Source organism: Pelmatolapia mariae, linkage group LG9 (genome assembly GCF_036321145.2).
Source record: "Pelmatolapia mariae isolate MD_Pm_ZW linkage group LG9, Pm_UMD_F_2, whole genome shotgun sequence".
NCBI classification, from domain to species: domain Eukaryota; kingdom Metazoa; phylum Chordata; class Actinopteri; order Cichliformes; family Cichlidae; genus Pelmatolapia; species Pelmatolapia mariae.
In genome coordinates, this window is record NC_086235.1 from 22,014,234 (window position 1) to 22,027,738 (window position 13,505).

The 13,505-nt window shown below is 41.4% G+C and overlaps 1 protein-coding gene across 3 annotated transcripts in view; it reads left to right on the forward strand.

The window, feature by feature from the left end:
• The window catches only part of sema5a (sema domain, seven thrombospondin repeats (type 1 and type 1-like), transmembrane domain (TM) and short cytoplasmic domain, (semaphorin) 5A), a 145,347-nt gene that overhangs the window by 104,503 nt on the left and 27,339 nt on the right, over positions 1 to 13,505 (forward strand). For all 3 annotated transcript variants that reach the window (XR_010094874.1, XM_063484120.1, XM_063484121.1), the window contains exon 16: positions 9,127 to 9,352. Coding sequence is in view for 2 of the 3 variants with exons in the window: in XM_063484120.1 (XP_063340190.1) it covers positions 9,127 to 9,352 (226 nt within the window). In the remaining variant the exon portion in view is untranslated. The remainder of the gene's footprint in view (positions 1 to 9,126; positions 9,353 to 13,505) is intronic.

A 13,505-nucleotide genomic window follows, 5' to 3' on the forward strand; every position in this document is an offset into this window, starting at 1 on the left:
CTGTCATCACAGCTACTTTATTTAGTCTGGGAATCCTACTGAGACCTGGAAAGGGTGTTAGATCGTCAACAAAGGTGCGAGTATGTTCATTTGCGCCTTTGCGTTTACCTGTAAGGATTTATATTGTCACAGCCACCTGTGGTCAGCTCCAGGTGTTTGTCAGATAGGTAGTGACAGCAATGGACTAACATCTGCAACTTGTTTTGAAAAAAGAGAACGATTTTAAATCTTTTTTGGAACTTTTTGACGAGTGTGCAAAGTTGAACTAAGTTGGTGATAAATATTCTGTTGTCAACGTTGTCAATACACTCCCAACATGTGGTAAAATGAATCCCTGAGCAGAAAAAAATGTTCAGTTGTTACTTTTTTTGTGATTCTCTGTTGATCCCTGAAGCAAACATTTCTTTGCTTATACCCCTCCACAGGGTGCTCGCAACACAGTCAGAAACAGAGTAGCTCAACTAAAACTAGTAGGGATTCAGGTCAAGGACATTTCAGTTTAAATCAAAGAGTCCTCGCTCACTATGCAACCCCGCTACCCTGAAAACAAAATGCTGCCAGATGCTTGATTAAAGGAACAACCTCTCTCGGTGCTTTATTTCCATCAAACCTGCCCTTACGTTGCCCCGTGTGTCATAGCCATAAGCTTCAGCTGCAGGCTTACTACAGTTCAGTGCCTCATTTTTGCTGATGAAAAAGGCCACATAACTGCAACTTCATCAGTCTGAAGTCCACACAGTGCTGCTCCATCACATTCAGTGTATTCACTCTACAGTGTTGAGTCCCCAGGGAAGCTAGCTAAGCTAGGTAGGAAATAAAACAGTAGTGATGCACTATAGCTGCAATACAGTACTTAACCCCATCTTTTCCTGTGACTTAAAACTTTACCACAGAATTGGAAGTGTGCTCAGTCAACCTTGGATGAATTGGAAGCAAGGTATTTTTTTTCCCCAGTATTGAGACAAAAAGCTATTATTTGCCGGAGGTTATGAATTCTGGAAACAAGGCTAAAATAATTAAATAAATTTAGAAGCAGCTCGCTCACTGTGTTTAGAGTGGGATCATTAATGTGGGCTGGGGAAATTTCATGCTGAATTTATTCCTGCTATATGTTCCACGGCCAGACAAACTTTTCACAGGCCAGGAAAAATGTACCTTGTGCTTCGTATTGACAAAGTTTGTGCACACAGGTGAAAATTTACAAGTAAAACTGCAGCGAGCAAAAAAACAGAAAGGACTTAACTTTTACATCAGCTAGCATAGCAAGAGTGCTGCAGTTGTAATTGTAACAACAGGAGCGCAGAAAGAACGATGTTGTAACATCATGATACATGAGCGTCACTGCAACCCCAACAATAAGCATCAAAAGACAAACACTGTGCATTGAAAGGGAAGTTAGAGCAATTAATAAGGGTGTAAAACAACAAAAACCTAGAACTTAGTGATTATCTATTTACTTTACATTATAAAGTGCTTTGGTGAATCTATGGCGCTATATAAATAATTAAAGTGAATTATTGCACACAGACAGGCCTGAATCATGTAGTTTTCTCTCTTTCCTTCATATCTTGCAACTAGTCTTGGCGTCGTTACCCATAAAAAAGCGTTTTACACATTATTGTGTATTACGCATTACTTTACTTAATTACTCCCTGGAGAGAGTAGTTTGTTACACTACTTGTTTCACTGCTCATGATATGTACTTAAATGCATTGCCACATATTTACCAGTTAGCAGTATAATCCTGAGGCTCAGTCCTACACTGATACAAATCCCTGTCCTAATAGGATAGGACACGCTTACAGTTTTTCTTTTAGTGCTGAAAAGCAGCTGAAAGAGACTTCATGGCAATCACCACAGCAATTCTACTGTGGAAGCATACGTAGGTGGCAATGAATGCTACAATGCTATAAGCCTGACTGCTCATCGCTGCCGTTGTTACCTGCCGAAGCTCAGGCTCTGGCTGCTGGGCTGGGGTCAGCACACACTCAGCCTTAAGTCACTCTGGGAAGTGATTGTATAGTAGCTTACACAGAGCCAGCGTTGTGTCAGCAGTATAACGTAGGTGTTTCTGTCCTGGATGAAGATTGCAGTTTACCTTCGCACTCTTGTTCTTCATAAAAATCAAAGTAATGTCCACATGTTTGCTTGTCACAAGTTATAGACTGCTCCACCCTTTTTTCCTCCTCCCATGAACACCAAGTGAAATAAGCTGATTGTAGCTCAAGTGCAAAAAGGCATGTTTGTCACATGTTTGGATCACACTGCCCACACTTCCTGAGACATTTCAAAGTAAAAGTATCAAGAGAGTATGTTTGGATAGATTCAACACAAGTTACAATCAGTTACCACATACAACTGCTGACTTAAGTCAGAGGGCAGAATAATTAGGACTGTTATTTATAAGCATGAAGTAAGCAATGAGATCGAAGGAAGAAAAATGGTTGTAGGTGATTAGAATCCGTAAAACTTTTCAGCGGCATTGACAAATAGATGTCTTTCTTCAGCTTCTGGAAAAAAAATGGAGAGTAGGTCCCTGCGTGATTAAATAATTTTCACTACCCTAAACCTCCATTAATTTCTCATTTTTCAAATCACATCCTCAGCAGCTTACCGACAAAAAGACCGACCCGTGTACGGCGAGATCTACAGTCGTTTTTATTAAATGATGCATTACTGCCGAAATTCAAGCTGAGTTTAATTTGAGTTTCATTTAAAATGCAAGTTAGTATTCTCTTTGCATTTTCTATACACTGCATTTCTGCGTTGAACAACTTGAAATTTAGTGTCACGTTTTGCATACTTGCACTCTGTTTTAGTGCATTAAAGCTATGAAGCTACTATGTTAGAAATGATCTACGATTAAAATAAAAGTCGTGAAAAAGACAGCATATAAGAGAGAATTTTAAACTAGATCTTGTCGAGAGCTACAACTTCATTGTGAATGCCATGGTTTTATTCCTTTTAGTTCCTACGGGTAGATAAAAGAAGACTTCAGAGTTGTGCCGTCTTCAAGAGTACATCCTTCACTATGGTATTTCCTACTTTGTACAGTAAAGTACATCAAATGTCTGTCACATCCAAGGATCAAAAGGAACCATTCTTCTCTGCTGAATATGCCTGGCGGAGTTAAATAAGTCAAACGTGGGCCAGGCAGAACTGACGATGCACAGAGCTGCTTAATGAAACTGAGAGCTGTTCTATTTACCTGTGAGGAGTTCAGTTGTGCAGCCAGCCTGTGAAATGAAAGTTAAGCACCCAGTGTTTGTGTAGGCAGTCTGGCAGGTGAACGCACTTGTGTTCGTGTGTGTGCATGTGCGCGCGCGTGTGTTTTTGTACTGCTCCGTTTTAGTCATTGTGTGCGCACTGGTGTGTAGCCTGCTCCCGGCCGAGAGCGAGCTTCATTATGGAGTCAGACTGGTAGGCAGAGAGAGAGAGAAAGAGAGAGGAGTCTGTGTTTGACAAAGTGTGTTTTGGTCGGTGCCGCTAATTGAACTGATGTGTCACCGAGACTTGAGGAACATTAGGCCTCCGTCTCTGCAGACTCGACCACAATAGATAAAGACGTAGGCACCGGAGAGGATTAGTCACTCTCACATCTGGAGCGTACACTTAAACGTCTGGGTTCTGCAGCAGTATGTAAGTGCAGCCATCCTTATATTCACATAAGTTTTCCTCTCTGGCTCACACACTCACAGCTCTCCCAGTCCAATAAGAAGTTTAATGAGTGTAATGATGGTAGGAGGCTGGAGAGGCACGACTCCTTATTATTCACCTCCCACAGCTGACCGTGACAGAGGCCCTTTTGTACCTACACACACATTTTGTTTCTTCCACACACACATAAGTAAAGATATACAGGGTATTTCGGCCTCCACTTTACATTCATACATTTTCCAGTAGGGAAAGAGGCTGAGGGATTATGTTTCCACAGGACTCAAACAGTATGCTGACACTCACACTGGCTCTCTTTCTTCCTTTCTCCCTTCCTCCATCCTCAACTTGTATCCCGTTAGTCTGTAACACCTAAAAAATAGGCAGAAAGGTCTGTGGATGGAGACAGAATGAGATAGGAGCTGAAGCCTGAATCCATAAGTCGGCCATGGATAAACGTATAAACATGCACGCGCTTCAGGCACAGTAACAGACACAGACAAGTGAGTGCAAGGTGCCAAAGTAAGAACTTTGACTCAATAGTCAAGTTGACAGCCTTGCATAGACACATACACACAAACAGCCCAACCACTGCTTCCACTGCTGACCAACCAGACCGTTATGATGCTATCAAGAAGCATCCTTCCACCCAGCCCTCCTGAGCTCCAGCCAGAAACCCATTACAGAGGTGCCCGTCTCCGAGCAGCTGCCTGTTAAAGGTGTTAAGCAGCATAAAATCGCAGCTCTCCATTTGCCCATAATGCACATTGCTGCTCTCTCCAGGGGGGCGGTGGGCACGGGTATGAGTCAAAATCAGCGGACTAATTGAATTCAATCTTGTGTTCCACATGCCACTCGTCACATCCGACTGCTTTGGTCTATGTTTTTCCCTTTTAGGGTAATTTCTGTGAAATTGAGACGTGAGTGTGGCTGAGTGAAGAGTGCAGAAAATCCTTTTTCCTGGTTTTTTGTTGTTTTTTTACTTGTTTTACTGTAGTTGTATTACTTTGTTTTACTACTTTACCATATCAGCTGGAAAGAATGAGATAAAACATTTAAATAGCATAGTTAAAATCAAAGTTTAATAAAAAAAAAAAATTATAAAAGAAATAGGGCTCTTTGTTTTAATTCAGACGGACATGTTTACAATGGTCAAGATGTATTTTATGCCCAAAATGGCCTATTCACTGCTCCGAGACAGTCAAAGTCATTAAAATGAGTCATTTTATTGGTTTGTGGGTGTATGTGTGTTATGGTTATAGGTTTGGATTGATGTTTATTTCCACCTCCTTAGGTCCATTTTTAATGCATTATTCAAAACATGTTGTAAAAATTTCTACTCTAAAAGCAGGAGAGACTGTTTTTGTGTTTATTATCATGCCATTGTGTCCCATGCATAGCCGCTGTAACAAGGCTCCTTTTATTGCAGTAAAATATAATAAACTGTCCACTATCCCTCCACTTTAAGAGTAGACACCATCAACAGCAAGGGTGTTTTGACTTATTTCACATTATAGACCCCCAGGTAACACAGGGCTGATACTGGGGAGCAGCAAGATTATCTTCATGGCATTGCATTGCAATCCTATAATATACTTCGGTACAAGTAAAACAAAAATGACCCTTCCCACAAATGTTTCCATACAGCATGTCTACGTGAATGTATCCGTGTGGGTAGCAGAGGCTGTATATAAAAGATGGACATAAACGTGAAGTCAGTGGAAGCACCTTAAAACCTGCATTCTGTCCAACAACCAGCAGAGGGGGACTCTACTTTATTTACAAGCCTATAAAATATATTGTCTTTATTTCTGATCCCTGGGAATATTTTGACTTCATGTCACATTTAATACAACATGATGGTAACTTTGTAAGTTATGATCACGTTCAGGGTAAAACTGAAAATAATTGTGCATTAGTGTGTGGCTACCTCGAGAAGAAGTCTGTACATGTATGTACAGTCTATGATTGAAAAAATGCTTGTTGCTGTGTGTTGCTTGTTCAGTTTTTCAGGAAAAAAAGCCTAGGATAGACAGTGAGCTGAACAGATTGTAAAATCCCCTTTAGACAAATGTGTGATTTGTCATTATCACCTGTATAAATAAAACTGACTTAGCGTGCAGATTTTCTTCAGACCAATAGTCTAACACATGCCGGCAATGCCACATGTAAATAAATGACACACTGAGCTAGCTTGAAATCTCTTGAGCCTAAAAAGTCAAACTAAACCCTTTTGTTTGGTTTTTCCTCTGTAGTAGAGCCATTAGATGTACTCCTAAATAAATAAGCCACTATATCTAAATTAATAATAAATTGATTCATGTACTGAATTAAAAATGTTATTACCTCTATTCCGCTACAAATCCCATACAACTAATGGGTAATTTTTTTTCTTGTGATCATTAAAATAAAGTCATGTCTAACTGTCACCACGTATCAAAGACATGGTGTATATAGTTCATAAAGTCTAACTTCACAGTCCCTTATTCAGAGTGTTTTAATTAGCATGTTTTTAGAAGCCTAAAGAGACGATCAATTTGTGACCTCTCATCTTTATCTCTGGAGCTAATACAGATACATTTGTGGGGTTTTATTAAGAACCTGTCATTTAATTAGTCTGGGTCCACAAAAAGATTCACCTTATTGATAAATACTAGGACATAATGCCATGCTAATTCATTCAGTGTATACTTATAGACATATATATATATATGGAGAGAGAGAGAGAGAGAGAGAGGGAGAGAGAGAGCACTATGCAAAAGTCTCGCGACACCCCTCATTTCAGCGCCCAGATATTTAGATTGCAGAAATGGAAAGATGCAGTGATTTATTGAACCGTGTGCAAAAATACATGGAAATACAGTATAAACCAGCGTTTTTGCTCCAGCAAGCTTGACAGTAAATATTTGGCATGGCCACCTTTATTCTTCAACACTTGAACTCTCTTAGATGAGCTTTTCTGTAATTTCTTGAAGTAGTCTTCAGGAATAGCACTCCACATTTCCTGATGGACATTCAAATTCTTTGGATGTTGGCTGCCACACTGAAGATCCCACATGTGGAGGCCAATCCATGGCTAATCAGAATGGCTTCTTGATGTGGATAACTTGTAGGGTCAGATACATCTGTGTCTGGTTTTTTGTTTCTTGACTTTCGGGTACAGTTCATCTGCTCTAGATACTTTTTTAAGTCTGTCACTTCTTCTTTTCTCCTCCACTTCTCCAGTTTTCATCAATTTTTAAGGGCACTCTGTGCTGAAAAGCTGAGAAACACATTTTTGTTGCATAAATACAATGTTATGCTTGTTAAACTGTGCTGTCTTTGGCATTTTTTGTAGATTCTGCTAAACAAACAACAACAATTTGCAACAAATTATGTATTTTTGCAGCAGGCTACTAGTAACAAAGTGCCTAAAGATACAATTTAAAATTGGTTCTTGGCTAAGTTGGCTGTCTTGTCAACAGTGGTCCATCCCTAGAGTTAGGTCACTTTTAAGTAGCTCAACAAACAGAAATCCTCTGAAAATGGTTAGGTACAAGGACTGGGTGGGAAATGAGACAAAAAAACAGCCAAAAACTTTGAAAGCCCTTCAGAAAGCCAGGACAACCATTGCTCAAGACCACTTTAAAAAATTGCTATGCATATACACATATATATATAAACCACTAGCTGTAAGATATATATACTTCAGCTGTAGTTGTTGTAGATTCCTTTAGAGACCTTGAATGAGGTTTAGCTTTAAACCCAGTAATTATCTCCTTAGCCCACTGCACTGATACTAATCCCCAGAGTATAGGGAGAAACGCTTACCAGACAAGCCTCATTAAATATTTACTGTGTTTGGCCACCATCAACCACTCTCACAACAAACACCCACAGACTGTTTGCCTTTCCTCCGTCCCCCCCAACCCCCCCCATTCATGCCATGTGTTGCATTTGTGTCGCTGTAGGCGATGGCGAGAAGCTGACGTGGACTTTTTTTTTTCTTCCTTCCCTTTTGTTATTGGCTGATAATCACAGATTGTGGGCTGGTCTGTGATGCGTGACAATGTTAAATATTAATGTCTGAAGATGATTACTGCACTGGATGGAGAGAGGCGGGAAGTGCGGTGGAGGTGACACCCTCATTCATCACCGGGCCCTAACAGAATCTAAATCCTCGCTGTGTTTTTAACCTTGGTACCCTGGGGAGAGGAGGCAGAGGGAGCGAGAGGAAGCAGGAGATAGAAACAGAGGTGCATAGGGAGAGGAGAAGGAGATGAAACAGATACAGAAGGAAAAAAATAAGAAACAGAGAGAGAGAGAGGGGGAGAGATGTGTCACAAAGCGAGTTATAAGCTGTGTGAGAAAAACGCAGGGGGGTGGGGTTGGGGGAATATAAAGATAGATGGATGGATGCAAAGTAAGACCATGACAGCGGATAAAAAAGGAAGTGAGATGGTGAAAAATATGCCTGCATACTGTATAATGTATAGAGCTCTTCTCCTCAGCTGACCTGTCAGCGTATCCTATGCGACAGGCTGACGGATGTGCAGAAAGGAACTCTTATCTTATTTTGTCAAGGTCTGGCAGTCAGTCAAGTCCTATTCAGCATAAATAAACAAGCAGCGAGGAAAATGGCAGCCATCTCACCTTCTCTTCTACAGTGTCATTTTCCTCAGACATATCTCTCCCTCCGCCTTCTTACTCTTTAGCTGGGCACAAAACGGCCGGACTTCCTATTACCCATCTATTATCATATTGAATCTTATCACCAAATATAGCACCACAGAATAAGAGTATTTCTTTTCCAGCCAGCTGTCCAAGTTGGCTGAGGAGAGTGCTGGATATATATATATATATATATGTATATATATATATATATGGCTTTCAAAGTCAAATGCAGATTGGAGGAAGAGTTGCCATTATTACTGTATTCTTCACCTCTTTCTGTGTCAGCCTCTTGTAGTCCTTGGCTTCAGCGCTCCTTCTCTCCATCTTTTCCCTGTGGTTATAGATTAAATTTGATCAACAATGACCTTTTCTGCTTGGTTTGTTTGCCTCTTTCCATGTTCGGCAAGTGGTCTAATGGGAGCATATCCATAGCCAGTGCGTGCAGGCAGAATGGCACGCTATATTAGAGCCAGGCAAACCAGGCCTGGTTGGTTTGTAAAGGGTATTTTTGGGAATGAGTGGCACTCGTTCTGGTAACATGCCGTACTGTAAACCTGCCAGAACCAGAATCAAGAGGCTTTCAAGGATAAGCGATGATGAAAGGCGTTGTTTTTTTTTCTCACCCCTTTATAGTTTGTTTAATTTCACATGAGCGACTGCTGAGGGTTTCAGAAGGCATTGTCCGGGTCATTATTATGTTTGGAAAACACAACAGAAGGTTTTTGTCGGAGCCTGTTGTGCTAATTATCGCCTCAGTCATTTGTGATTCTCTCTCGTGAAATAAAACTTGGTTAAAATGCAGTGTTTCTGTGCCTGCAGGAGTACCAGTCTTGCAACACTCTGCCATGTCCCGACCTTAAAAAGACCACGCCCTGGACCCCGTGGACACCTGTCAACATCTCCGACAACGGCGGCCACTACGAGCAGCGTTTCCGCTACACTTGCAAAGCTCGCATTCCAGACCCGAGCCTGCTAGAAGTGGGCAGACAGAGGATCGAGATGCGCTACTGTTCCAGCGACGGATCCACTGGCTGCTCCACTGATGGTGAGTGCATAAGACAGATGGTCTCTTTCCAGCTCTCTCAGCCTCTGGATGTTCCTGTTTTCCTACTCCAACTGTTCTTCTGCAGCTCTACGGGCGGGTTATTGTCCTCCTCGCCTCAAGTCAGTCCTTCTTTCTGTTTGGCTGTTGCTCTTTCTCTTCCTTTCTCGATGTCCTGGAAAAGTTATAGGAGCCCTAGCTCGCTCAACTCTCGTGTTTACCATCCCGTCCTCCTCGCCTTTATCAGACATCAAGGCGTCAGATGTGCTAATGAACTTCCAATCCAAAGCCGATCAGCAGTTTACGACTAATTTCATCCGCCGCGCTCACATGCACAGAAACGCAAACAGACACACATGCACAAGTTCATTTACAGGCTCACAAAGAAGCAGCAAACTGCGGCTCTTTATCCGTAATTCCAGCTATTCCCATTTGCTTAAGTCGCTGCACCACACAGTCTCAGTCAGCCACACCCCTGGCGAATTAAACGCTGTAAATGTTTGTACAAGCAGCCGGCTAATTGACGAGTTGTTTATGTTGTCCAAGAGAAGAATATGTGTTAGAGAGGAGACATGCAGGATGGCATCGCACCACAGCAAAGCGATTCAGATACAGATGCAGCAGTTAAAGTTTGTTTATGGTGCCGCTCTCTCCCTCAGAGGGGAAAAAGCTGTTTTTAAAGGGCTTCAGAGTTAGCGCCCGGCTAAGCTGCGGCGGCCTCCCATCACGCTGGGCTCATCTGTGTCTCTGGGTGGTCTGTTGCTACCACCAATCACACGCCACACGCTGCGATAATCACCAAGGTTAGCCTTTTTGATCTCACCACCTCTTCCTTATTTCTGATTATTAATATCCATCTTTCTTCCAGGCGCTAACAGTGGTACAAGTTGTTCTTCTCACACTTTGAAGCCAGCGCTTAAATGTTCCTGAAGGGTTTTAAATGAGCGCTGACAAGCACAGAGGAAAAACCTGACTGCAGACTCAAAGCTTTAAGAGGAGTGACAGCCACACATCTGAGACGTTAGAGAACAAAGGCTCGAGCTTTAATAGGTCTGTCTTGTTTCTGATTAGTGGGAGGAAGTAACCGACACAACGTGTTTCATTAGGGGTTGTCACCGGCAGCCCGACATCAGATTAGCTTCAGTGTTAATTACAACAATTGGAGAAAAAAAAGCAAGGCAGTGATTTCAGCAGTCACTTTTGGCAACGTGTTAGTCAGTGCAGGATGCAAGCCGACTATAGGATCCAAGCAGGCAGATGGTAATACACCATATGAGCTGAGTAGTACTAGCTGTAAAAATGTAGCTGGTTTTTTTTTGTTTTGGGTGGTTTTTTTCACAGATATACCTTCTTGAAAATGGAAAGTGCCGTTAGCTCAGCTTGTTAAAGTGGAAACTTTGTAGCAAGACTACTGCAGGTTGCGTTTAAACCATTATTTTGCAGGGGAGGTTAGGATATCTGTGCTAATAGAGACAGACTTCATTATACGTACTGTGGCAAAGATTATCAACAGCGATGATTAGTTGTGAGGCTGTTGCACTTTACACTTCGCTTTAACTAGATAAGTAATTAACATCACTGCAGGCAATGTTTCTAGTCTCCTCAAAGCATAGCCTTGTGAATAACAGGGTGATTTAATATGGAATCGGTGAAATATGTGAAACGATTTTTTCTTTCTTTTTCATTTACTTTCTGCAAATGTTCTGTGAAGCAAATTTCCTTTAAACATCAGAACGGTTTAATTCAAATCTGGTTTTTTTTCCTCCTTTTTGAAAAAACTGAGTAACGTATGTTTGAGCAAAAGGGAAAAAAAGGTTTAAAAAAATACTTCAGTGTGCACTTTGAAACTTCTGTTTCAATTAGCTGCACCGAGTGAAGTGGAGATCTATTGAGGTGTGCGTGGCCCCTGTGTTCTCGTCCGCGCCGTCCCGTGTTGATTGTCCATCTCCAGTCTTCGGTATGATTCACTTCTCGGAGGAGTTTTAAGTCATAACTGTCGAAAAAGAGGACGGACTCCAGCGATCCACTTCTTCATTTCAGCCATTATCAAAGTTGCCATCCATCTGGAGAGCACTGGTGTGTGTATTTGTGGGTGTACGTGGAGGCGGGTAATATGTGCGTTTGCCTTTTTCTTTTTTTTTCTTGGTGGGTGGATATGTGCACGTTTGTGTCTGTGTGTGTGTCTGTGTGTGCGTATGAGACATTCTTTCAATAAGCCCTCCTCCTCCTACTGTCCATCTCTCATGTGGTGCCAGATCCCCGGGGACAGCAGTTAACTTTTCTGAAAGCAAGAGGCTATCATAAAGTAATTACTACCACAGCGCTGGTGTTTATTGATACTCAGAACTGGGGCAAAGGACAACGAGATCCCTCTGAGACGGCGGGACCCCCGAAAAGAAATGGTGTGTCACTCAATAAAGATTTACTATTTGCATCAGGCAGCTTGCAATCGATTAGAGTTCAGCTCACATCACGCGCTTTACCTGTGAGAGCCAGTGTAAACAGATTGCTCTATGAAGAGTGGCGGGAAAGTTATTTGAGACGGTAATCAATTAGTGCATAGGCCACAATAAACATGTTGCTGTTAATCCTTAGCAGAGGACATGTTGAGACACTTATGGTGAGATAGGTCTGTGAAGGTTCTCAGTCATCCAGGTCATCGTAGTCAAAGGAGTTTGCAAAGAAAAGCGTCTGGACTTCTGAAGAAGCTTCTCGGATGAGAGGTGAAACGTCTTCAAGCAACTTAAAGAAGTCCAGACGCTTTTCTTTGCAAACAGACTTATGGTGAGATAGTGCATCCAAGTACTGTTTTTTTCTTCTTTTAAACTGCGCTTTGTCTCCTAGAAATTTATGCAATTTAGTCCATGGGTGACATAATACTTCCTTTGAATAATTGAACACAATATTTGTAAAATAAAAAAATGTATTATTGTTATCATATTGAAGAAATCGACCATCTGATAAATATCTGCAGTTGCAAAAGAAGTTTGTTTTTGTTTTTTTAAATAAGTTTTTCTCATACTATGAGTCAGATATCTCCACTTCAGAGGAGTAAGTTTACTTTCCATTTTTATTCTTGTCTATATTTATCTGCATTTTGGAGGGTGTTTATTTTTACAGAAGGGTTTCTTCATGTATCATTCAGTATCTGGTTTAGAGAATAGTTTTTTCCTGGGGCCTTATTTTTTTATAAAAACAAAATTTGTTGGTTTTTTTTCCCTGTGGCTGTCAATAGTATCAGAATTATGAAGTGGTAAAAAAAGAAAACCCTCTCGTAGCTCAGCTGAATGTAGTCCAAGCTAACAGCGGTTAGCTAGAAGCTTCTAGTTTGCAGCTTTTAATCAGAAACTACCTCCTGCAGCCAAGTGTCGTCTGAAAATGCAGTTTTATTTGTAAATTAAGAATTCACAAATAAATTGGCAGCCATTTTTGGACCCTTTTTGCCTTCAAGCCTCTTTCAGCTGCTCCCTGATTCAAACGGGGTCACCACAGCAGATGGATCCAAAGATTGATTTTGTGGGTTTTTATGCCGGATACCCTCCCTGACACAACTCTCCCAGGGATTTGTGTGTCCTCCCAGTCTCAAAGCAGTGATCTTTCATATATTAGGTAAATGTGTTAACCGTTATACTATGTAGCTGCTCATCCTTTTGCTTTCAGAATTCTGCCTTAACTCTCTGTGGGAAAAGCTGAAAAAAGATGCCAATCTCACATCACGTCCCAAAGGTGCTCTAGGGGATTGAGATCTGGTGACTGTGGAGGCCGTTTGAGGACAGTGAACTCGCTGTCATGTTCAAGAAACCAGTTTGATTGGCTGATTACATACTTGCACTAAAAGGGCTCATGCCACCACACAGCGCTGAGACCCATTCATAGAAAGAGCAAGCTGAAATCTGTCAGAAGTGTGAAATCTCCAAGGATGATGAGATGGATAACGTGCGTGGCAGCGTTCGGTCAGGACCATTTTGCAGTCTTTAACAGGATCAACCGTTAACGCCTGCTCGTGTTAACTGATGACCACAGATGTCAGTGCATTCATGCCATTTCGATGTGAAAAGGACTTAAGTCAACAAATTAGACTTCCAAACTGTTAAAGAATTAACATGTTACTGACTTTACAGCTTAAAACTGAATATAAATCCTGTTTTTAAAAAAT